At 39.3% G+C, this 26,807-nt stretch overlaps 1 protein-coding gene across 2 annotated transcripts in view; it reads left to right on the top strand.

Moving 5' to 3' along the window:
• The window catches only part of LOC118389959 (opioid-binding protein/cell adhesion molecule-like), a 351,866-nt gene that overhangs the window by 253,936 nt on the left and 71,123 nt on the right, over positions 1–26,807 (top strand). For both annotated transcript variants that reach the window (XM_035780004.2, XM_035780003.1), the window contains one exon: positions 16,479–16,714. In XM_035780004.2, coding sequence (XP_035635897.1) covers positions 16,479–16,714 — 236 coding nt within the window. The remainder of the gene's footprint in view (positions 1–16,478; positions 16,715–26,807) is intronic.

Raw genomic sequence — 26,807 nt, 5'->3', positions numbered from 1 at the left:
CTGTAAGTCGCTCGGCGTATGTCTCTATCAGTTTTGCACATCGAGAGACTGAATTTTTTTCCCATTCCTCCTTGCAAAACAGCTCGAGCTCTTTGAGGTTGGATGGAGAGCATTTGTGAACAGCAGTTTTCAGTTCTTTCCACAGATTCTCGATTGGATTCAGGTCTGGACTTTGACTTGGCAATTCTAACACATGTTTATATTTGAACCATTTCATTGTAGATTTTGCTTTATGTTTGGGATCATTGTCTTGTTGGAAGACAAATCTCCGTCCCAGTCTCAGGTCTTTTACAGACTCCATCAGGTTTTCTTCCAGAATGGTCCTGTATTTGGCTCCATCCATCTTCCTATCAATTTTAACCATCTTCCCTGTCCCTGCTGAAGAAAAGCAGGCCAAAACCATGATGCTGCCACCACCATGTTTGACAGTGGGGATGGTGTAATCAGGGTGATGAGCTGTGTTGCTTTTACGCCAAACATAATGTTTTGCATTGCACCTTCTTCCACATGTTTGGTGTGTCTCCCAGGTGGCTTGTGGCAAACTTTAAACAACACTTTTTATGGATATGTTTAAGAAATGGCTTTCTTCTTGCCACTCTTCCATAAAGGCCAGATTTGTGCAATATACGACTGATTGTTGTCCTATGGACAGAGTGTCCCACCTCAGCTGTAGATCTCTGCAGTTCATCCAGAGTGATCATGGGCCTCTTGGCTGCGTCTCTGATCAGTCTTCTCCTTGTATGAGCTGAAAGTTTAGAGGGACGGCCAGGTCTTGGTAGATTTGCAGTGGTCTGATACTCCTTCCATTTCAATATTATCGCTTGCACAGTGCTCCTTGGGATGTTTAAAGCTTGGGAAATCTTTTTGTATCCAAATCCGGCTTTAAACTTCTTCACAACAGTATCTCGGACCTGCCTGGTGTGTTCCTTGTTCTTCATTATATCCACTAGTGATGACTATTTCATAATTTATACATACCCCAGTGAAATCACAATGTGCTCCCATTGCAATGTACTGTAAGTTAAGAAATAATAGGCTGTTAAGTTTGATAACAACAATAATGATAATAGTAAATAATACCAATACATTTCAGGATGTAGAAAACACCCCCCCCCCCTCCAAGAAGTCACAGACTGTCACATCAGCATCCAGCTCTGCAGGAGTTTGATCTATATTTTGTATGTAGTGTAAAAACTGTAGGAAATAGGTCCCCAAAAAAATGTCAAGAATAATAAACAAGAAAAAGTATGAGCAATAACAGTTTTGAACAAAGTTGGAACTGAATTAGCCCAAGTATTTTTCACAACATGTATGGGTTTTGCTGGACCAGAAAATGTATTTTCGACTGCAAACACACCATTTCTCATATCAATGCACTCACATGCCAACAATCTTTCCCTGGACACTGTTTCAAAGCAATGTGTATGCTTTCCTCGTAAATGTGTTTTGAAGTTTTTCAGTTTGCAGTGTGGACAAGTTGCAATGACTTTTCTTGTATGTTGGGACCAGGTGATTTCATTATTTTATATACTATGGAGGCTGTGTAGACTCGCTATGTGTAACTAAGGGAATGGCATCAATGATAGACATTTAGAGCCAGCCAAACACAACAAGGCATACATTGAAGAAACACAGACAATCAACGATCAAATCGATTACATAACTGTACATGTAAACATAGGCTTACTACTCAAGTAGAAAAACTTTGTCCAAATAAGAGTCCCTATTGTGAGCAATTAGCTAGATCACGTGCAAATGGGTGCTAATTAACGCTAACATCGGTGCGGCAGTTGGTCATAAAAATATACCACTGCACTGGTATAACATGAATATCACAAAGTACATTATGGATAATGAGTCTCACTTACTTCCATGGTTTATATTTTTATCCATGTAGGTTAGGTTCGATTAAGATTTGAGGACGAGGACGGTGTGGACGGTGTGGTGGCTAAATTGTTAGCATCTGTAGCCAATGTGAAATTTCTAGCTAGTTAGCGGGGTCCCTGACCAAGGCCCTTCTCCCCCGATTGCCCAGTTTGGCCAGGCTGCCAGCAATAGGAAGAGTCTTGGTGATTCCAAACTTCTTCCATTTAAGAATGATTGAGGCCACTGTGTTCTTGGGGAACTTCAATGCTGCAGAAATGTTTTGGTACCCTTTCCCAGATCTGTGCATTGACACAATCCTATCTTGGAGCTCTAAGGACAATTCCTTTGACCTCATGTCTTGGCTTTTGCTCTGACATGCACTGTCAACTGTGGGACCTTATATTTACATGTGTGTTCTTTTCCATTCATGTCCAATTCAGTGAATTTACCACAGGTGGACTCCAATCAAGTTTCAATGGAACCAGGATGCATCTGAGCTCAATTTCGAGTCTCATAGCAAAGGGCCTGAATACTTATGTAAATCATCTTTTTCAGTTAGTTTTATTTTTGATACATTTGCAACATCTCTAAAAAGCTGTTTTTGCATTATGGGGAGATTCATGTGTAGAGGCTTTAAAAAAAAATGTAATCCATTTAAGGGTAACATAACAAAATGTAGAAAAAGGGAAGTGGTCTGAATACTTTCCAAAAACACTGTATATATATATATATATATATATATATATATATATATATATATATATATATATATATATGAGCCTTAAAGTGTATTCTTATACCTTGACACTAGGTACAGATTTTGACTTGAAAACTGTACACATGGAACTAAAAATACAATTCAATGACTCTTCAAGGCTATTTGAAGATTTACTGCATCAGTCGTCCCAGACAGCCAATGAAATGTAAACAGATTAGAATCAAGCACCAGCAGTGTATGTATAATCTAAATCACATTTAATCTTGGTTCGGCTTCTCCTTAATTCCAGACATTGTAACTTTCTGAATTAGTTAAGAATCATTAAGCAATGTTGGTGAAACACAACAGAGACCCACCCCATTTTCTAGCAGCGAGAAAGGAAAAACAAAATGGTTACACTTGAAACTCACAGTTTGCTTAGGAGCAGTGCGGGGGATTCCAGGACACAATGTAGCTGGAATTGGTTAATTACAGTAGCTGAACAGTGAAAAACAGTTAAATTGAATTAAAGGCACAGCTGAATAGATGTTTTATCATTCATTCCATGTAGTCAATCATTTTTGGATGCTTAAGATGCTTTTTTTCTGCTGCTTTTTCAGGCGTGCATCAAAGCATATTCTTATGATGCTCAAGGACTGGGATATTGTGAGCCCCCATTGCTGCGTTTGCAGAGGCAGGCCAATTCTGATATTTTTTGCACTAATTGGTCTTTTGACCAATCACTTCAGATCTTTTTCAGAGCTGATTTGATTGGTCAAAATACCAATTAGGGAAAAAAATATCAGAATTGGGCTGCCTGTGTGAATGCAGCCGTTATGCACATGAGCCATGAAAATCCCAAAGCTACTTACTATCTGCTTATTCTGGAGAGCCATTGTGTTCCGTGCTTTGCCAGGATGGCTAATTTCAAAACCCAATATAGACTGTTTATAGATGTTTGTGACAAAATTAATCTCTCTTTGTCAAATTCCTATCCTCACAAATACCTGAATACATTTCCATCTGTTTGAGGACAAGATATATGGATTGTCACATTATGTAAGAATACAGAAAGGAGTTCAGAAGAATGCTAAAGAATAGGAGCAGCAGAATTGAAGGTTGTGAGGTTTGATTGTCATTGGTCTATTGTGATGATAATGCAAAAGCTGAACTAGCTGAACCCTGAAAACAGATGTTAGCTGGCTGGTCTATCTGCTGGCCTTTAAAAAAGGAACTAGCAAGTAAATTAGATAGCAACTAGCAAGTAACAGAGCTAGCAAGTACCTAGGCTAGCAAATCACTAAGCTAGCAACTAGAGCCCTTAAACTCAACTCTGGACCTCAAAGCCAGTTCCAATGCATTTTTTCATTGTTCCCCTCTAATCAGGGACTGATTTAGACCTTTGACACCAGGTATGTGCAATTAATTATCAGATAGAACAGAAAAACAGCAGGCTCCAGACTTTTTAGTGTAAGAGTTGAATACCCCTGAACTAGAGGGTGCACATACTCTATAAGAGCCCAATCCTAATTAAGGATTTTGTCCATAGTGAAGTAGCAGGTTTGAATCCTGACCTATATAAGTATTATAACATATACAAACATTCTACTTCTTTGACCAGCACTTCAAAATAAACAGGTTTTAGTTAGCCATCATGTATAGCAAAACAGACTCAAAGCCCCCACATGGCCTCATAGCCATATATTGTACAAGATAATTCAATCCCCCTTCTTTTGTTGACAAATCTAGAGGGAACTAGGATTGGATTGCCATTTTCACATTTCAAGAAAAGCCAATCATTCTGTGAAAAGGTGTATTGAAGATTTGATGGTTTTCTTGCTTCACTTGTAAAATTCCTCATTCAGCTGTATTCCCTACAGACAGCCCACCAGTGGAGCACATATGTAGTATTTTCCATTGGACTAGATTTGTCCGGGACTTGACAAATGACACTGTCGTTATGCTCAGTGTCATGTGTTCACTCTACATAATTAGGAAAGGGCACTCCATAATTGATCCTTGAGAAAGAAGGGTTCTGTAATAAAATCACAACTCTGTTTAATTTCAACTTAATATTTTTTATTATAGAAAATACAGTATAGTGTATATAATAATCCTACTTCTGTCATAAATAGTACACAGAAGAAGTTATGAACAGACCTTTTAAAACAAACCATTGCTTTGGACTAAAAACGATGCTCTGTTTTCAGAGTCCACAAGCCAGTTACCTTCACCTTCAGAAGGCATTTGCCCTGAAGTAGTAATGCATGATTTGACCACCCTTAACCATTCTGGGATATTCGGGACGGAAGTGTCCCACCCCACCAACAGCCAGTGAAAGTGCAGGGCGCCAAATTCAAAACAACAAAAATCTTAATTAAAATTCCTCAAGCATACAAGTATTTTACACCATTTTAAAGAAACAATTCTCGTTAATCCAGCCACAGTGTCTGATTTCAAAAAGGCTTTACAGCGAAAGCACCACAAACAATTGTGTTAGGTCACCACCAAGTCACAGAAAAACACAGCCATTTTTCCAGCCAAAGAGAGGAGTCACAAAAAGCAGAAATATCGATAAAATGAATCACTAACCTTTGATGATCTTCATCAGATGACACTCATAGGACTTCATGTATGTTTTGTTCAATAAAGTGCATATTTGTATCCAAAAATCTCATTTTACATTGGCTTGTTATGTTCAGTAGTTCCAAAACATGCGGTCATTTTGCAGAGAACCACATCAATTCACAGAAATACTCATAATAAACATTGATAAAAGATACAACTATTATACATGGAACTTTTAGATAAACAACAGAGACCAAACCAGCCAAAGAGATATCCGCCATGTTGTGTAGTCAACATTAGTCAGAAATAGCATTATAAATATTGACTTACCATTGATGATCTTCATCAGAATGCACTCCCAGGAATCCCAGTTCCACAAGAAATGTTTGATTTGTTCGATAATGTCCATTTATGTCCAAATAGCCAAATCCAAAGTCACGAAGCGCGTTCACTAGGAGCAGACAAAATGTCAAAAAGTTCCGGTACAGTCCGTAGAAACATGTCAAACGATGTATAGAATCAATCTTTAGGATGTTTTTAACATAAATCTTCAATAATGTTCCAACCGGAGAATTATATACAATGAAGGAAAGACCTGTGTGTTTGTCCCGCACATTGAATATAGCTGCAGAGAGTCCCTGTAATCCTAGATTCAGATAATTCAGACGAGAAAAAACATCACCCAGATAGGCCAGTCGTGTGAGAAACTCGTTATCATGCAAGCGGTCAGACATGAAAGTTATGGTCAGTTAATAAAACGAAGATCTTCTCTCAATTAAAAAAAAAACTTGCATTAACATCTGCTAACCATGTGTATGTGACAAATTTGATTTGATTTGGATTTGATTTGGTCGCTGCCCATATCATTGCATAGTGTAGAAAATACACGAGAGTTCAGGGGCCTTGTTTGAACAAAGTTAGCCATTTTCACTGTAGTGTCCAAAACTCCTTTCAAGCTATCAGGCATTCCCTTGGCAGCAAGAACCTCTCGGTGGAATTCCCATTAGAGAGTAACGGTTAATGTGATTGGATGTTAATTATTTGACTAGACTTCCTGTATTTGACATTGTGTTGTTATTTCGCTGAACACTAGATGGTTTAATTGTATTTTTGGCAGTGAAACGAGGCTGCTCAGATGGGAAAAAAACCTAACCCAAATGTATAGACCCGTTGGAAAATATAAATGTATTGTTTGAAAATGTGAAGATTATTATATTTATTTATTTTTATAAATGTGAATCACATTTTTATTTGGCGTACCCCCGACGCCATTGCACGTACCCCCCAGTTTGGGAATGCCTGCTACAGACCAACACAGGGAGTTCAGAGATAATCACAGGTACATTATAATTACAGTTCAAACTAATGCCCAAATCAAGCTCACAATGAGTATTGATGTTTTAAAGCACCTCTTGTCATTGCCTCCTCCTCAATACATATTACAATTGACAGGGCTGGTAATTAGCCACTCTGACATTAGCTAATTATTTTAAACAGAATTGAAGGCTCTCGATTAGCAAACTGCTATTTAATTTAACCTGATTGTCTTTTGTCATTGTTTTGTCTGGCTATGTTATAACTTCCCCTTACGTAGACCGACAGGCTGTGTCTGAAAACATTATCCTTGTTTCCTCTGTCCTTGTTTCCTTAATTCCTCTCAAAGCTCATTGGAAGAGGTGGTCCCAGTGAGGTACTTTCAATCCTTTCCTCCATTGACTTTTGAGAGGAATTAAGGAAACAAGGATGTAGGAAGCAAGGATTTGATGGTTAGTAATGTTTTCAGACACAGCCCAGGCTCCATCACGTTTGTCTCGCCAGATAGTTGTGAGATCATTTATATGTCTCTCTTGTCTGAGGGAGCCCAACAAAGTTGCTACCGTACGTTGCAGCCAATGTAATGACGGTCATCAATCCACCTAGCAACTAGAGCCAGGCTATCATTTATCTCTTTGCTGGGGCTCTGGGAGCAGCCTGGGCTCCTGACAATGATCTGCAATCACTAAAAGTCTTCTGCTGCGACTTGGTGACCTATCCATATCTTAGATCCGTAGTCCACTATCCATATCTTAGATCCGTAGTCCACTATCCATATCTTAGATCCGTAGTCCACTATCCATATCTTAGATCCGTAGTCCACTATCCATATCTTAGATCCGTAGTCCACTATCCATATCTTAGATCCGTAGTCCACTATCCATATCTTAGATCCGTAGTCCACTATCCATATCTTAGATCCGTAGTCCACTATCCATATCTTAGATCCGTAGTCCACTATCCATATCTTAGATCCGTAGTCCACAAATAAATAAGAAGAAGGCTAGTACACATCATTTTGAGAAAACATGTAGCTTTTTAACATGCCCGACAGAGGGACGGAGGCTTATGCTTAAAGATTTCTCGAACATCATTTTAATGATTAACAATTAAAGGGACATTGTACTGGAGTGAAAACATTTCTTGTACAAGGATATTTAGTGAGAGAGGATCTGAGGCTCTGGAAGACATTGTTTGTCTGACTCCGTCTTTTTTTGCAGGTAAATGGAGATCATTCTAATGCATCCTGTTCCTAATATTACCATATTTCCAGCTGTCAGTATCCATGTCCTGCAGATACATATAATTGGGATAACTCTCGTTATTATCCCTGATAGTGATGTTGTTATTTTTAAATGTTAAGGTCTGGAGTTGTTTTCTAGATATGTAACTCTCAATGACCAGATATCTCTTTCTTTTTTTACATTGGGTTTCACATAAGATGTTGCTATGAAGCAATATCCCATTAAAAATAATAATAATAATGCTAACAACAAGGTATTACTATCTTTATCAACCAAATATGTTTGCTTGTACCCTAACGTTTTATGCCACTGCTGTGCCAGGTTGGTTCTCTATTTTATTTGTTATCTATTCAAGACCTCTCCAAATTGGCTCTGCATTTGGCCATTAATAATGTTCAACAATTTAGATTTCCCAGTAGTGCTATTAACCTACTGAAGCATGCTGAAGTCAATCAGTTTGGGAAGTTTAAACTGCAAGGAGGTTCCGCAACCTGACATTAAAGTGGCACAAGGGAAATGAAAATGTGAGGACACCGAAATCAGTCTAAACATTTTGTAAAAATCAGTTCATGCTGTCTATTCGCAAGCAAATTACCACAAATTGATGCTGCTGTCTAGTCGGATTTTCAAATCAGGATGGAACAATATTGTAGGCGTAAGAGACACTGATTTACAGCTTAGAATTCCATAGTAAACAACATTGAAGCGGAATATGACTTTATAACGTACTAAAACCATGTAACAAAAGGAAATGTAAATGGACAGTTTGACAGGTCATTTTACACTACAGTGTTGCGTTCCCATTGGAGTTCTATTTCAAATCGAATCAAAAGTTTTTGTCACATGCTTCATAAACAACTGGTGTAGTAGACTAACAGTGAAACGCTTGCTTCACATGCTTCATAAACAACTGGTGTAGTAGACTAACAGTGAAACGCTTGCTTCACATGCTTCATAAACAACTGGTGTAGTAGACTAACAGTGAAACGCTTGCTTCACATGCTTCATAAACAACTGGTGTAGTAGACTAACAGTGAAACGCTTGCTTCACATGCTTCATAAACAACTGGTGTAGTAGACTAACAGTGAAACGCTTGCTTCACATGCTTCATAAACAACTGGTGTGGTAGACTAACAGTGAAACGCTTGCTTCACATGCTTCATAAACAACTGGTGTCGTAGACGAACAGTGAAACGCTTGCTTCACATGCTTCATAAACAACTGGTGTAGTAGACTAACAGTGAAACGCTTGCTTCCTACACAACGCAGAGAAAAAAATAAAAAATAACAAATTAATAGAAAAATAATAAGACAAGGAAAAAATACAAGTAACAAATATATCCCCCTGTTCCGAGGACAAAAATATATATTTCTTGTTTTAAGGTTTTTTTGTTACGTATACATACATACATTTTACATATTACATTTTGCATACTAAATACATGGTACTTTTATATACATAATTTCAAAGATATATATGACAAAGGTATGTGTGTGTGTGTGTGTATATATATATATATATCCTACTGTTCAAAAGTTTGGGGTCACTTAGAAATGTCCTTGTTTTTGAAAGAAAAGCCAATTGTTTTGTTCATTAAGATAACATAACATTTATCAGAAATACAGTGTAGACATTGTTAATGTTGTAAATGACTATTGTAGCTGGAAATGGCTGATATTTAATTGAATATCTACATAGGCGTACAGAGGCCCATTATCAGCAACCAACACTCCTGTGTTCCAATGGCATGTTGCGTTAGCTAATCCAAGTTTATAATTTTAAAAGGATAATTGATCATTAGAAAACCCTTTTGCAATTATGTTAGCACAACAGAGAACTGTTGTTCTGATTAAAGAAGTAATCAAACTGGCCATCTTTAGTCTAGTTGAGTATCTGGAGCATCAGCATTTGTGGGTTTGATTACAGGCTCAAAATGGCCAGAAACAAAGACCTTCTAAAACTCGTCAGTCTATTCTTGTTCTGAGAAATGTAGGTTATTCTTTGCGAGAAATTGCCAAGAAACTAAAGATCTCGTACAACTAACCAGAATAGAAGAGGAGTGGGAGGCCCCAGTGCACAACTGAGCAAGTACATTTGAGTGTCTAGTTTGAGAAACAGATTTCTCATAAGTCATCAACTGGCAGCTTCATTAAATAGTACCCGCAAAACACCAGTCTCAATGTCAACAGTGAAGAGATGACTCCGGGATGCTCGCCTTCTCGGCAGAGTTCCTCTGTCCAGTGTCTGTGTTCTTAATCTTTGATTTTTATTGGCCAGTCTGAGATATGGCTTTTTCTTTGAAACTCTGCCTAGGAGGCCAGCATCCCGGAGTCGCCTCTTCACTGCTGACATTGAGGCTGGTGTTTTGCGGGTACTGATTACACTTTGGATCAGTACACACAGTCATTACAAAATATACAGGTGTCCTTCCTACCTCAGTTGCCAGAGAGGAAGGAAACCGCTCAGGAATTTCACAGAGGCCAGTGGTGACTTTAAAACAGTTACCGATTTTAATGGCTATGATAGGAGAAACTGAGGATGGCTCAGCAACAATGTAGTTACTCCACAATACTAACCTAATTGACAGAGTGAAAAGAAGGAAGCCTGTACAGAATAAAACATATTCCAAAACATGCATCCTGTTTGCAACAAGGCATTAAAGTAATATTGCAAAAAATATGGCAAAGCAATTAACTATTTGCCTCAAATATATTACTGAGTACCACTCTCCATATTTTAAAGCACGTGGCTGCATCACGTTATAGTATATCGTTAAGGACTGGAGACTTTTTCAGGATAAAGAATTGATGAAATGGAGCTAAGCCCAGGAAAAATCCTAGAGGAAGAACTGGTTCAGTCTGCTTTCGACCAGACACTGGGAAATACATTCACCTTTCAGCAGGACAATAACCTAAAACACAAGGCCAAATCTACACTGGATTTCCTTTCTATTCAGGCTATAACACGACAAAATGTGGACTAAGTCAACGGGTATGAATACATTCTGAAGGCACAGTATGTGATATGCCAAAAGAGATAAAGGTGCATAAAGGTTAAATACAGAAATTGGTTAACTATTTAACTAACTATTTCCATTGGAGTTCTATTGCCATATATTGCCGTTGGTGTTCATTTTAGGTCATTTTAAGACTTAGGTGATTGCAGCACAAAACCGATTTGGATAGTATTTGCTTGTAATATTTACAAAAGTAAGAAATGCATTTTTGTACAAGTGCTTCTACTATTGCAGCTGGCAACTCAAGACCGACCACATGCTGTGTTCCCATAATGATTAAGGGTGTCAATTTAGGCTATTTGTTGTCTGTTGAATCAATGAGTGGCCATGCCAACAAACAGTACATTTAAATATCCTGGTTCATAGAATGTTAATTATTAATATTTCTAAATATTTATCTCCCTGCAGCTCTCTCAAGGAAAAACACAGTACATGAATGTTATTGTATTTCATTCAACTCACTATCATTAAACCATGAAATACATCATTAAGTGATGTACCAGACCAAAGTACTCCCATGGAGCTTTGCTCAATTGTAGTTTAATGTTCTCTATTGCATAACTTACTGAGTTTTACTGTTTAATGCATAACGTGTGAATTAAAGTAAATACTGTATGGTGTCTAATATAACTTATATGTATATTAGATGAACGGAAGAGTTAAGGATGAGTTTGTATACTATAAATATTTTTTTTATTTAACTAGGCAAGTCAGTTAAGAACAAATTCTTATTTACAATGACGGCCTAGGAACAGTGGGTTAACTGCCTGTTCAGGGGCAGAACGACAGATTTGTACCTTGTCAGCTCAGGGGTTTGAACTTGCAACCTTCCGGTTACTAGCCCAACGCTCTAACCACAAGGCTTTTGTTGTCAACTGCAACAAGAAACAAACTTTTACAGCAAGGGTAGTAGTAAATGGTTTAAGGGAAGCGGGAGGATTTATACTGTTCTCTCTGTCCATCTAATCGGTCTTCTTTAACTTAATGAAATACATGTGAACATTGATTACTAAGACAACTTAGTAACTGCATGCCAAGGAGAGGTAGTTGACTAATGAATGTAGCGGGTAGTGTTGATGGTATGACCATTTACAGACCACAAGGCAATCCATGGTAAGTTATTTATCATGTCAGATAAATAAAACACAGCCAATCTTTTAAAACAACCTTTAAGGCAAGCTTTCCTCTTTGTTGCAAAATTAACAAAGGGTCACTGAACTAAAACACCCCAATAGGGTGTATTGCTGGACAGAGCAAAGGTTATTGGTCTTTTGTCATGAATATAACTTTTTTGTTTTACTGTTGAATATTGTTATTTCGCTTTTCCTTCGGTAATACTTTTTTGAAGAAATCAGTCACTCACGTTAACCATTAGTCTTAGATTTGCATCACAAATTGTACAGTTCTCCAATAGTTTTGATATATGCCCACGGAGACTCGCTCTTCCTTGTACCCGTTTGGTATGCGCTGGAAGTCGAATTGGTATTATGAGCATTATGATATTCCTCCACTGAAGTTCATTGGATTGAAGGTTAGGCAAAGAGGTTAGGATCCAATAATCTGTCCTGAATACAAATCACATGTTTGTTACCACCAGTTCTCTTGGGGGCTCAGAGAGAAATCAGTTGAGGCTTCTCTCTTTTTCAAATAAATGGTTTGACTGGAATTTTCCACAAAGCATGCCTACTGGAGAATGCCAAGGATATGCAAATCGGACTTGGCGCACATTCTCATTGTAAATTGAAATTTAGCACAGGTGCTGACATTTAAATCAATGTATCATGATAATTGTGACAGAATAAATTTGCAAAATACTAAGCATACATTTTGTTTCCATAGAATGCTTGAATCATTTATAATGAGCCTCGTGTATGTCATTTGGTGTTGAGTGCATAAAATTAATTCATAAGCCAAATATTACCACCAATCAATAGACACACTGAATGTATGAAAATAGATGATAATGTACAGTGCCTTCAGAAAGTATTCACACACCTCAACATTTTGTTGAGTTACAGCCTGAATTTAAAATGGATTAAATTGAGATGTATTGTCGCTGGCCTACATACAAAACCCCATAATGTCAAAGTGGAATTATGTTTTCCCAAATGTTTACAAATTAATAAAAAATTAAAAGCTGAAATGTCTCGTGTCAATAAGTATTCAACGCCTTTGTTATGGGAAGCCTAAATAAGTTCAATAATAGTGTTTAACATAATTTTTCAATGACTACCTCATCTCGCTACCCCACATATACAATTATCTGTATGGTCCCTCAGTCGAGCAGTGAAATTCAAACAGATTTAACCACAAAGACCAGGGAGGTTTTCCAATGCCTCGCAAAGAAGGGCACCTATTGGTAGATGGGTAAAATGAAAAGGGGTCATTGAAAATTCCTTTGAGCATGGTGATGTTATTAATTACATTTTGGATGGTGTATCAATACATGCAGTCGCTACAAAGCTACAGGCGTCCTTCCTAATTTAGTTGCCGGGGAGGAAGGAAACCACTCAGGGATTTCCCCATTAGGCCAATGGGCATTAAAACAGCTAGAGTTTAATGGCTGTGATAGGAGAAAACTGACGATGGATCAACATAGTAGTTACTCCACAATACGAACCTAATTGACAGAGTGAATAGAATAATAATATAATTTCAGTAGTCCTCTATTATGATTCATTTTCTTCTCTCGCATAGCTCATTAGTACACCTTTGTGGTTGAATATATACAGTACATATCTATTGTAGGTCCTAGGATACAACAATGAATAATGTGAAACAAATAAATACCGTCAAAGGATACCTTAAAATGTACAATAATGAGCACCTTGTGAAACAGCTGTGAAAACCAACATTGCAATATTTAAGATTTTTAAGACATAAACGTTTATGTTTTTTTGGTACAGTTCATCATTATTTTATTTTCACCGATTTTTAAAAAAAAAGTTCTTTTTTTTGGTACACTCACATGGCAATCATAGACTAAAATACTGAATTCTGGTGTGTGGAATATTGAGGATGTGGTTGCTGTGGGAGGTTCAGCCTGTCACTTGTTCTCAACAGGCAGCCAGTCTCAGAAGGGGAACTTGAAGAGGGAGACTGCAAAGTCCAGGCACTAATGCTCTCTTTGTTCTGAGTGTTTGCAGTGCTAGTGTTTTTATTTAATCTGTGTATCTCTCATGCTATGTGCCCAGTATGATAGAGCAAGAAAACTAGACCGACTCCAATTCGCATACCGCCCCAAGAGATCCACAAATGACGCAACCTCAATCACACTCCACACTGCCCTTTCCCACCTGGACACATTCTATGTGAGAATGCTGTTCATTGACTACAGCTCAGCGTTCAACACCATAGTGCCCACAAAGCTCAACACTAAGCTAAGGACCCTGAGACTAAACACCTCCCTCTGCAACTGGATCCTGGACTTCCTGACGGGCCGCCCCCAGGTGGTAATGGTAGGCAACAACACATCTGCCACGCTGATCGTCAACACCGGGGCCCCTCGGGTGCGTGCTTAGTCCCCTCCTGTACTCCGTGTTCACCCACGACTGCATTGCCAAGCACGACTCCAACACCATCATTAAGTTTACTGATGACACAACAGTGGTAGGCCTGATCACTGACAGCGATGAAACAGCCTATAAGGAGGAGGGCAGAGACCTTGCAGTGTGGTGCCAGGACAACAACCTCTCCCTCAATGTGAGCAAGACAAATGAGATGATTATGGAAAAGGAGAGCTGAACTGGCCCCCATTAACATCGACGGGGCTGTAGTGGAGCTTGTCAAGAGTGTCAAGTTCCTTGGTGTCCACATCACCAACAAACTATCATGGTATGTGCATGTGTGTGTGTATATATACACGGATAGATTGTTGTTTCCATCAATGTAATTTTATGCATAATTTCCAATCCACCATATATTTTTGGGGCAAATATATATATATTTTGGGGAATATATATATCTATATACGTATATATATATATGTGTATTGGCTGATACTTTCACACACACACACACACACACGTATGTATATATATACATATATATATATATACACATATATACATATATGTGTGTGTGTGTATGGATGTTTATGTATATGTATATTTACCCCCAAAATATGTGGTGGATTGGAAATGATGCAGACCAATTACATTGATGGAAACAACAATCTATCTGTAATTTTAAAGCTGATCCACTCCCTAATATATATTTTTTAGCTATCATGGTCCAAACACTCCAAGACAGTCAAGAAGAGGGCACAATAACACCTTTTCCCCCTCAGGAGACTGAAAACATTTGGCATGGTTCCTCAGATCCTCAAAAAAGTTCTACAGCTGCACCATCGAAATCATCCGGACCATTTGCATCACCACTTGGTATGGTATCTGCTCAGCATCCGACCATAAAGCGCTACATAGGGTAGTGCGTACGGCTCAATACATCACTGAAGCCAAGCTTCCTGCCATCCAGGACCTATATACTAGGCGGTGTCAGAGGAAGTCTTTGACCCCAGTCACCCAAGTCATAGACAGTTCTCTCTGCTACCGCACAGTAAGCTGTACCGGAGCGCGTTTAGTACAAACCGTTCTGCAACGTAGCAAACGATCATCAAGTGAACTGAACACACCTCATCACTCGACCTCAGGTGTTTTTGTCTGGGGCTACAACATAAATGTGTGCAGTTGGGGTACTCGGGGAGAGCTCAAAGTAGTCAGTTATGTTATCAAGGTCCTGGGGACTCACATGCTGTTGTTCCATTCCAGTGCTAACATACTTGATTGAAATGCTCAAGGGCATGGTGGTTAGTTGAATCAGATGTGCTGCTATTGGTCTGGAACAAACGCCTGTACATCATGTGGGTCCCCAGCAACAGTATTGAAAAACACTGCTACCCTATATTGTAATAGAAATCCTGAGGTCTTACTTTATCAAAAACTTCATACAAAAGCCACATCTTCACACAATAGTAGCATCAGCTGCACCATCGAGAGCATCCTGACGGGTTGCATCACTGCCTGGTATGGCAATTGCTCAGCCTCTGACCGCAAGGCACTACAGAGGGTAGTGCGTACGGCCAAGTACTTCACCGGGGCCAAGCTTCCTGCCATCCAGGACCTCTATACCAGGCAGTGTCAGAGGAAGGCCCTAAAAATTGTCAAAGACTCCAGCCACCCTAGTCATAGACTGTCCTCTCTCCTACCGCACGGCAAGCGGTACCGGAGCGCCAAGTCTAGGTCCAAGAGGCTCCTAAACAGCTTCTACCCCCCCAAGCCATAAGACTCCTGAACAGCTAATCAAATGGCTACCCAGACTATTTGCATTGCCCCCCCCACGCTGCTGCTACTCTCTGTTATTATCTATGCACAGCCACTTTAATAACTCTACCTACATGTACATAATTTCCTCAATTACCTCTCCACTGGTGCCCCTGCACATTGACACATTGGCTATGTACCGGTACCCCCTGTATATAGCCCCGCTATTGCTATTTACTGTTGCTCTTTCATTATTTGTTATTCTTATCTCTTACTTTTTTTGTTGTATTTTCTTAAAACTGCATTGTTGGTTAAGGGCTTGTAAGTAAGCATTTCACTGTAAGGTGTATTCGGCGCATGTGACAAATAACATTTGATTTGGTCGGTCAGACATCACTCGACCATCACTCGATTGTGCTTTACAACAGAATGGACACAATAGAACACTGTAAAAATATGCTGGAATGCATAACACTCATCCCCTCTCTGTTATTTCTGTTTTCCTCACAGATGTACTGTGGATAGCAAGGTATCGCGGGTGGCTTGGCTCAACCGCACCACAATTCTCTACGCGGGGGCTGACAAGTGGTCTCTGGACCCTCGAGTGGTCCGAATGGACAACACACCCGTGACAGAGTACAGCATAAAGATCCAGAATGTGAATGTACACGACGAGGGGCCCTACGTGTGCTCCATCCTCACAAGCAACAAACCCAAATCATCCAAAGTGCATCTCATCGTTCAAGGTACTGCACTTCTTCTCTCAGATTCTGTCCATTTACATAGTTCACTTGTGGTTTGTGATTTGTCAATGTTCCTTCTAGACGCATAGGGCTGAATAGATATCACTGTCTTTGCTTGGTAGTCTGACTGACTTTAGTGTTAAGTTTACAGATGCTATATTTAAAATTCGGGACTGTGATTGTTTTGACAGTGGGAAGGCATGAGAGACAAAGAGAAGGAAAACTTCTTAGTCGCCTTCGCCAGGATGATCTAATTATCTGAAACTTGCCAAACGTGATTCCCTGAGATGAAATTGGGATTTAATCTAGGTTTAATTTCAGATCGTTGATAGATATTGATTTGGGGACACAGCAAGTTGGAGAATACCGTGGCCCCGTTTCAGTGCAAGGGCTTACTAAATCAGCTGTCGATACCTGGACTTTTGTTATCATTTACAGTGAACTCAATTTTCTTCTCGCTCAGTTTCCAAAAACAATTAGCACCACTGCCCTTTGTAGGCTTTAGTGGTACAGATCATGTAGACACACTCATTTGACGTTTAATTACGTTTAATTAAAACCGAACAAGATTAACTATGGACGAGACAGATTTTATCATGTAAGATCTTGCATTTAGAATGGGACTAATGCCACAACAAACGACAGTATGCATGGAATCATAAAATAATTGACATTAGACATTTGGCAATGTCTATTTCTTGCGCAACAGAGTCCCCAAGGGTTCTTTATTGTCTTATTTGAAAATGCAACTTTTTTCTAAGAAAACAATCTGTTACTCATTAACCTATTGAATTTAGCCCTGACACTAATTACTGGGGAAAAAAAATAATAATAATTGGCAGTTATTTACTTTAAAAATGAGCAACGGCTTTATATATATAAAAAAAGAGTTCAGTCTGTGAACACAGAACAAATGACTGTACTTAAATCATTATTCCAAACTGTAATTAACAGATCATTGGAGAGAATTCCGGCTACTCTGTTAATTACTCTTCATAATATGTCATTAATTTATGACATGCTGCTGCTACTCTGTACTTTATTTTACTCTTATTATTATCTATCCTGATGCCTAGTCACTTTACCTTGCGTTCATGTGCATATCTACCTCAAATACCTCATACCCCTGCACATTGATCTGGTACTCCCTGTATATAGCTCCATTCTTGTGTATTTTATTCCTTGTATTAATATATACACTATCGCTCAAAAGTTTGGGGTCACATAGAAATGTCCTTGTTTTTTAAAGAAGAACAATTTTTTGGTCCATTAAAATAACATCAAATTGATCAGAAATACAGTGTAGACATTGCTAATGTTGTAAATGACTATTGTAGCTGTAAACGGCTGATATTTAATGGAATATCTACATAGGCGTACAGAGGCCCATTATCAGCAACCATCACTCCTGTGTTCCAAAGGCACGTTGTGTTAGCTAATCCAAGTTTATCATTTTAAAAGGCTAATATATAATTAGAAAACCTGTTTGCAGTTATGTTAGCACAGCTGGAAACTCTTGTTCTGATTAAAGAAGCAATAAAACAGGCCTTCTTTAGACTAATTGAGTATCTGGAGAATCAGCATTTGTGGGTTTGATTACAGGCTCAAAATGGCCAGAAATGGCCAGAAAATACTTTCTTCTGAAACTCGTCAGTCGAGTCTTGTTCTGAGAAATGCAGGCTATTACTTGCGAGAAATTGCCAAGAAACTGAAGATCTCGTCCAACACTGTGTACTACTCCCTTCACAGAACAGCACAAACGTTCGCTAACCAGAATAGAAAGAGGAGGTCCTTCTGTAGCTCAGTTGGTAGAGCATGGCGCTTGTAACGCCAGGGAAGTGGGTTCAATCCCCGGGACCACCCATACGTAGAATGTATGCACACATGACTGTAAGTCGCTTTGGATAAAAGCGTCTGCTAAATGGCATATATTATTATATTATTATTAGGAGTGGGAAGCCCCAGTGCACAACTGAGCAAGAGGTCAAGCCAGTTTTATTGCTTCTTTTATCAGGACAACAGTTTTCAGCTGTGCTAACATAATTGCCAACGGGTTTTCTAATGATCAATTAGCCTTTTAAAATGACCAACTTGGATTAGCTAACACAATGTGCCATTGGAACACAGGAGTCATGATTGCTGATAGTAGGCCTCTGTACGCCTATGTAAATATTCCATAAAAAAATCGGTTTCCATTTTTTTTTAAAACGTTTCCAGCTACAATATTCATTTTATAACATCAACAATGTCTACACTGTATTTCTGAACAATTTGATGTTATTTTAATGGACAAAAAAAGTAGTTTTTCTTTCAAAAACAAGGAGATTTCTAAGTGACCTCAAACATTTGAACGGTAGCGTATATGTTTTTTTTACTCTGCATCGTTGAGAAAGGCTCATAAGCAAGCATTTCACCGTTAATTCTACACCTGCTGTATTTGGTGCATGTGACAAATCAAATTTGATTTGATTTATTGTGGTTTAGAAGTGGAAGCTTTTTGCACAGACTGATTTGAATTCTTCCTCATCATATTTTCGCACACTTCACTATTAGATTGTGAAGGTGTTTGGTCTAGGATAAAGAAAGAAAAACTCACACAAGAAATCAGATTAGAAAAACAATACTCCTTGTTTTATGATGAGACTTTTTCCTTCACTTTTAATTTTCCTAAACGTGACCCTCTAAGATACTGCACAACTCTTAAGTTGGTGTGTACAACATGGCTGAATTTGTCAGGTGCTTTTATTGTTAGATCCAAAGAGACTTCTCCTGGAGAGCAGCACTCTTGAGAATTGCTGTGTGAGAGTGAAGGTGACTCATGGGTGCCAGGCCGTTGGTTCACGGAAACCAACACAGCACGGCAGCCCTTCACTGCACCTCAGCCTTTAATATTTCATGCTGTGTTTAGCCATGGAATGCTTCACAAAAAAATGCTATCACATTTCTCTCTTGCAAGCTCAAAACGGCACCGCACTGCTTTCTCTGCCTTCCTGCCTACTTATACAACACAAGGAAGAAATAGGAGTAGAATTGTTCTCGTCTCTCTACAATTACTGTATACCTTATGCAGAGTTACAGTAAAACACATGTATTTCTGCAAATGGATGTTTTGGATTATGATCTGCTTGGATATTTCTGTAATGTCAAAACTGCATCTATTTTGGTTTAGAATGAAGCCAACTGGACAACCATATATTTGCGAAAACTGCATGCACTTCCAAAACATCCATCTGTGATATTGATTAGAAGTAATTCAATAGGGGACAAGTACTGAAGGAGAATGTACAGGAGCCCCAGACAGAAACCTTAAACTTGGATTTTGCTTTTAATTTTGTAGAGAACACAAAGAAGCATTGTAATAGGGCTTTATAAGGGGACCAAGGTCATTTGATTGTTGCAGAAGCAGCATTTGACTACAATTGTCTCTCAACCATTTAAAACTGAGAGAAGTGAGAGAATCACAGTTTGTATTCACAAGACGTCAATGCCACTTTCACAGAAAAGCCAGACTTTATAGGAAGCCAAGTTTTGTCAGAATTTCATAACATTCATTTCTGTTTCTTAATAAGATTTTATAGCTGTAACCTTCATCCATACTTTTCAACTGGGAATCTCTATTAGTTATTATATCTTGAAAAATTCTTAGTCATTCTAACTTGTTTCTTAAACCTGATCTCACATAGATGCACAAGGCGAGTCGTGGCATAACATGAACACGCCCCCAAGTAGGGTACAGCCGTAGGGTACTCCCGTTACACCCATCCTAAGCAAACTACTGAACATTTTTTGTCATGTCTATAAACGTTTTCAGCGGCAGCACGTCTTTTATTAACATACTTGGCTGTCACACCAACAAATTATTGGCTTGATGCAAATTCTGCCACTCTGTGTTACCCGACCTGCTAACACTGACAGTAAAGCTAGTAAATCTGTCGCATTATACTTCCGTCACTGTTTGTTTAGCCCTTGCTGTTTCACCGGTTAACTGACGTTAATCTCGATCTAATTCGCAAGTCTTAGAAATGGTGCGTAACTACTTCCAGTCTTTGCCTGCCCTTGAACGGACTAGGTATTTAGAATAGTTGATTCTTGTTGGCTTGCCTGTATGTCCATTCAACTTGCTGGAGACCAGCTGGGGAGACAACCCTACCAAATGGCGCAAAGTAGACTAAGGCAATATCTATACCTATTTGGTGGAATCTCCAGGTTTGCATAAATATCCAAGTGTTGAAGAATATTATAGCTGTTATTTGGACAGATTCATCTCACTAGTCCTTATTACAAGCTGTAGAATGAAGTTGGTGGAATCATCCTTTAATTCATGGACACTTTCTCAGCTGGGCCAGGGGCGCTTTGATTAGGTCAGGTGGAAATGTCCGACAGATCTCAACTCATTAAATGGAGGAAATCTCCACCTACCGACCTTGCTGCCTTCTCTTCCTCAACTCCGTCTAACCCACACATTCTGTGCGTCCATGAATCAACACAAACTACCAAGTAAATATACCACGTTGTGGTTAAAGGAATTCCTGCCTCAGTCTCATCCATTCCTCTGTCACCTGACCCGTGACCACCTGTTCACTTTCACTATTGTTAGTCATCCTACCTGTCCAGCTACCCACACAGATTCCAATAATCTTTCACAAGCTAACTAACAAACTTTATGCAATACACATAGCTAGTTAGATACAAAATAGTGTCCGTGACTTACCAGTGATGAAGTGCTTCGAACACACATAAATGTATCGAGTAACCGGAGCCCACAGCTTTCCATCATCATCATCATCATTGCAGAAACCATAAGGTTCATCTAACCTGGTCCCTGGGCAGTTGATGAAACTTCATTTGGTGGTGTTTTCTCCCAGTATTGTTCAGACAAAATGGTATGCAACAGCTTTTCGGGCATCTTAAAACCAGGGTTAGCTAGCTAGTTGAAGAAAGTCAGTCGGAATCGGCTCTTTGGCTGGTAATTGTGACGTATATTCCATGCAAAGCTATATCTGTTCAAAGTGTTTTTAAGCATGATGTAGTGTGTTAACACGACATGGAAGTATGTTTAAAAACGACCAACCAACCATATCCAAAATGTTTATAGAATGATTTAAAAAAAGAATACAGCCATTGTCGGGTTATGAGTAAAGTAGGCAATTTAACATAGGAGAAATGGGAGTACCCTACAGCTGTACACTGCTCAGTGGCATGGTCATGTTAAGCCTCGCCACGTGTATATATTGTGAGTTATAACATTGATATGGCTTTTTAACATAAATCCACAGAAGGCAGAATAGAACGATTACCAAATAGCTCAACTCAGGAATATCATCAACAAAAGCCATTCTACAAAGGCATTTATCCCTACTACAATAAGCATTGTACTGTATAGACATTTTATAACATTACAATCATGTGACCCTTACATTGAAAGATGCTGAACCTATTTTATTGGCATTTCATACTGAGATGCACTCCATACCTGATCAACTTGTCTGTGAGTCTCTTTATAAGAAAACCCAATGAACTCTTACTAACAAGTGAAAGTGTGCTTCTAGATGTTTCAGAAATGTGAAAATGAGTTCAGTTTTCATTCACAAATGTAGTCTAATTAAATACATGAAGAAAAACAAATGATGGAGGGCTATACATCAACATGGTCTATTTCACTTTATTATCAGCCACCCAAAGACCCCCCATTCCCACCCCAACAACTGGCTTGACCACACAATTTATTTTCATCATGAGCAAAAGCAATTGTTTTTCTACCCAAAGTTGCAAAGAAAATGTTGTGATCCATTTAATAAACATAAAGAGACCAGCAAAATGGATACAAGGGAATAGCCAGAACTGCAGCATCTAGTAGGCAAAGCTGGGTACTTTCACACTAATTTATGGTAAAGAATGCAAGTGACTTCAATGACTGGTTTCTCTGAACAGGGGAATAAAACATCACCAGATTCACAGGCAATACATTACAAAGGTTCAAGAAGCAAAACTCCAAGCAGCAGCTTCATAGTACTTGTCAGACATAGAGAACTGATACTTTATACTGGTTGTTGGGGTGGAACCCTAACCCTAACCCTAACCCTGTGGGTGGCTATTGATAATTTTATTGGATTCCTCATGTCTTACTCATTGTTAGGACGAATGATGGTCCAAATCAGAGGTTATGTACTATATTTATTGAAGATTATATGAATCCTATAAATTAAAATGGTAATTTTGTTTGCAATTAATTTAGCTTGATTTCTCAGAGATCAAATTATAAATTCAACGAAATAATGTTTCAGGAATGCTAATCTTATCTGTTTCTAATTACAGAAATGCTTTCAGAACAATCTGAAATGGTGGTTGACATGGCTTGCTGAAATTACATGGAATGACCCATGAGGGAGAGGTTGTTGTCCTGGTACCACACTGCCAAGTCTCTGACTTGCTCCCTATAGGCTGCCTCATCGTCGCCGTAGATCAGTCCTATTACCGTCGTGTCGTTAGCAAACTTGATGATGGTGTTGGAGTCATGTGTGGCGGCGCAGTCATGGGTAAACAGGTAGTACAGACGGGGACTGAGGGGGTCACGCTCTGATGGTCAGCTTGGCGGATGGGTTGTTGCCTACTCTCACCACCTAGGGGCGGCCCGTCAGGAAGTCCCAGACACAGTTGCAGAGGGAAGTGTTCAGTCCCAGGGTCCTGAGCTTGGTGGTGAGCTTGGTAACACAATGGTGTTAAATGCTGAGCTGTTGTCAATAAACAGCATCCAGGTGGGTGAGGGTCAGTGTGAAGCGCAATAGAAATTGCGTCATCTGTGAATCTGTTAAAGCAATATACGAATTGGAATGGGCAGGGTGACTGGGATGATGGTGTTGATGTCAGCTATGACCAGACTTTCAAAGCATTCCATGGCTATAGATGTGAGTGCTATGGGGTGATTAGTCATATAGGCAGGTTACTTTGGCATTCTTGGGCACAGGGACTATGGTGGTCTGCTTGAAACAAGTTGGTATTACAGACCAGGTCACAGATAGGTTGAAAATGTCATTGAAGACACTTGGCATTCCGTCTGGCCCCACGGCATTGGGAATGTTAACCTGTTTAAAGCTCTTACTCACATCGGCTATGGAGAACAAGCTCAGACAGTCGTCCGGAACAGCTGGTGCCGTCATGCATCGTCCAGTGTTGCTTGCCTCAAAGCGAGCATAGAAGGCATTTAGCTTGTCTGGTATGCTTGCATCGCTTGGCAGCTCGCGGCTGGGTTTCCCTTTGTAATCTGTGATAGTTTGCAAGCCCTGCCACATCAGTCAAGCGTCAGAGCCAGCGTAATAGGATTAGTAGTAATAAAAACTGTAGTCAGCCAACCAAGTAGGAACCCAGCTTTACGGCAGTAGAGAGAACGATTGGGAAGTCCATAAGGACAGTACTGCCTTAGTGGTCCTTCTGGCCCCCACAGGCCCTCCCGTCTACCACCGCCACTGAAATTGAGTTCCATGTTAACCTGCACAGAGGGAAGGCCTCCAGTCCAGAGGGAAATGTCAATCAGCCAAGTGACCTTGTCCACTGATACCACCAGGAATAAGGCACCTGCTTCCATGGTGACTGTATGGAGAAGCTAAACCTGAGCCAACTGCATTCAAGACACACTTTTAAAAGGAATATGTTATCTAAAGTAAAGCTCTTTGCTGCATACCTTAAGTTTACTTCCAGTACTAGAGTTGATGGAAGTGGAAAAGAGCTGGAATGTGAGAAGTGGAAAAGAGCTCAATTGATAGCCCTACAAATTTGAGTGCATTCTGATTCTCAGAATTGTTAAACTCATGGTAATAGCAGCTAGAAAATGAGGCTGAGTTGTGGTGCAGAGACGGGCCAGGTGTGTTTTGCTATGTTTAACTCCCTTTTGATACCATGGGATGTACTGCCCTCGCACCAGTGCAGACAGTGACTCATAAGTCAAATGGAATAAGGTTTGCTGACCATATGCTCAATACAGTGCCCATGGGAATCATTTAGAATGGGTCACACATCGAATAATTTAGAATGGGTCACACATCGAATAATTTAGAATGGGTCACACATTGAATAATTTAGAATGGGTCACACATCGAATCATTTAGAATGGGTCACACATCGAATCATTTAGAATGGGTCACACATCAAATCATTTAGAATGGGTCACACATCGAATCATTTAGAATGGGTCACACATCGAATCATTTAGAATGGGTCACACAACGAATCATTTAGAATGGGTCACACATCGAATCATTTAGAATGGGTCACACATCAAATCATTTAGAATGGGTCACACATCGAATCATTTAGAATGGGTCACACATCGAATCATTTAGAATGGGTCACACATCGAATCATTTAGAATGGGTCACACATCTAATGGATTACACCAGCATAGCCTCCTCTAACACACTGGAATATCTGTCATTTTTACTTTTTCATGCGTCTACGCTAAGAGAAAGGCATATTTACACCATATCTCAAAATCTACTTGACATCACAATCCATTAGGGGTGTATGGGAACCTCTGTTTGGTCCATGCTGTGAACCCGAATGAATGCATAACAAAAATATATAAAATGAATTGACGCAGCAAACTGTCATTTTGTAAGACGCAGCCGGAACTAGTTCTGTAGGATGGCGAGTGGTGGAGTTGATAAACCAGAATTGGAGGATCCTGCATCATCATTTAATAACTCCAGTTTGGGAAATGTTGGCTCCCCAGTAGATTACAATGACGATGGACAGAGAGTTGTGGATAAAACGTTAACGGTATGTCACCACGCTCAAGGGGAATAGCCTATGCAACTGCCAACACCTCAAATATGTCGACACATTTACGTTGACATCACCCCAGTATACTGGAACAACACAACATGTCTCCCCTCTGTATTCAAGCAGCCCTTGGTAGATTACTCTGATCGGGCCAAAGAAATTACAAGAACGAAAGGCTATGTTTATATTTTTTACAGTCTTTAGTTTATAGCTGCAAATATGGGGTTTCAGCAACTCGTGAAAGTGCTCGGGCCACGTAAGAACTTCCCTCTTGCACTTATTTCAGCAAACAGGTATTACCCGCTCTATATAATGCAAGCAAACCAAGTTTTCAATGCACCCAGTGTTGCGCTTACTTAACAGTGCCCATCACATTACCCCTCAGTGGGAGAGACACAACTCCTTTATGAGATTCATAAGTGTACATCTGGCACTGAAGGAGGCAGTGTCATGGTGTGTTCGTAATCAAGTGGGATATGGGGATTTACCACATACGACTGGGAAAAATTCACTTAAACGGCCCTCAAACTGGTAATTACTAGTGGGAAACGTGTCTATCAACCTGAGCACCCACTTCTCCCACATGGTGACCTCTGATGTCCCCTACTAAGGAAATGGACTCTATAACAGCATTTTCAGCAATTGAATGCAAAAAAATAATAATATTTATAAAACGCAATCTACTAATGTTGTTTCTATAATTTGTTTACAACCATAACAGCTGTACTTTTAGTTTATGGTTGACACAGCTTGTTGGCCATTAGCAAATTGGCGTTTCTCGACGAGTTCAAATCACATGACTGCATCCAACTGATATTTACAACTTAACAACTGGTAAATTCCCACCTCCCACATGGTTACAAAGGCAGCATCAGAGTGGAAACTTGAGAGGCCCAACATAACAATCCGGTCACAACAGACAATGCCAGGAACATTGTGAATGCTGAACATTGAACATGTGAATTTTCCCGCTGTATTGAAACCAAACCGTGAACCCAAATGGGTTTGGGGAACCGTTACACCCCTACAATCCATACAAATCAAATGGGACTGCCATTTAAATCTGTTGGTTTAACATGAATGATTTATGTTGTTATGTTAAATATGAGTTATTAATAAGTGATACAGAGCAAGTGCATTTTGGAATGTTTGTCTATGAGGTTGTTGTTTGATCTCAAATATTTTTTTCATAGATACTATATTAACATGTACTGTCTAGTTAAAACCATGTAACTGGCACCTACTACCTCTATGTTCTCTAACTTTACATTTTAGTATATTTATAAGATAAGAGTGTGTAGCATAAGGGTGGTAAATCTGA

The sequence above is a fragment of the Oncorhynchus keta genome, chromosome 11 (genome assembly GCF_023373465.1).
Source record: "Oncorhynchus keta strain PuntledgeMale-10-30-2019 chromosome 11, Oket_V2, whole genome shotgun sequence".
Classification (NCBI taxonomy): Eukaryota; Metazoa; Chordata; class Actinopteri; order Salmoniformes; family Salmonidae; genus Oncorhynchus; species Oncorhynchus keta.
Note: the sequence above shows the minus strand (reverse complement) of the source record. Positions and strands in the feature narration are given on the sequence as shown.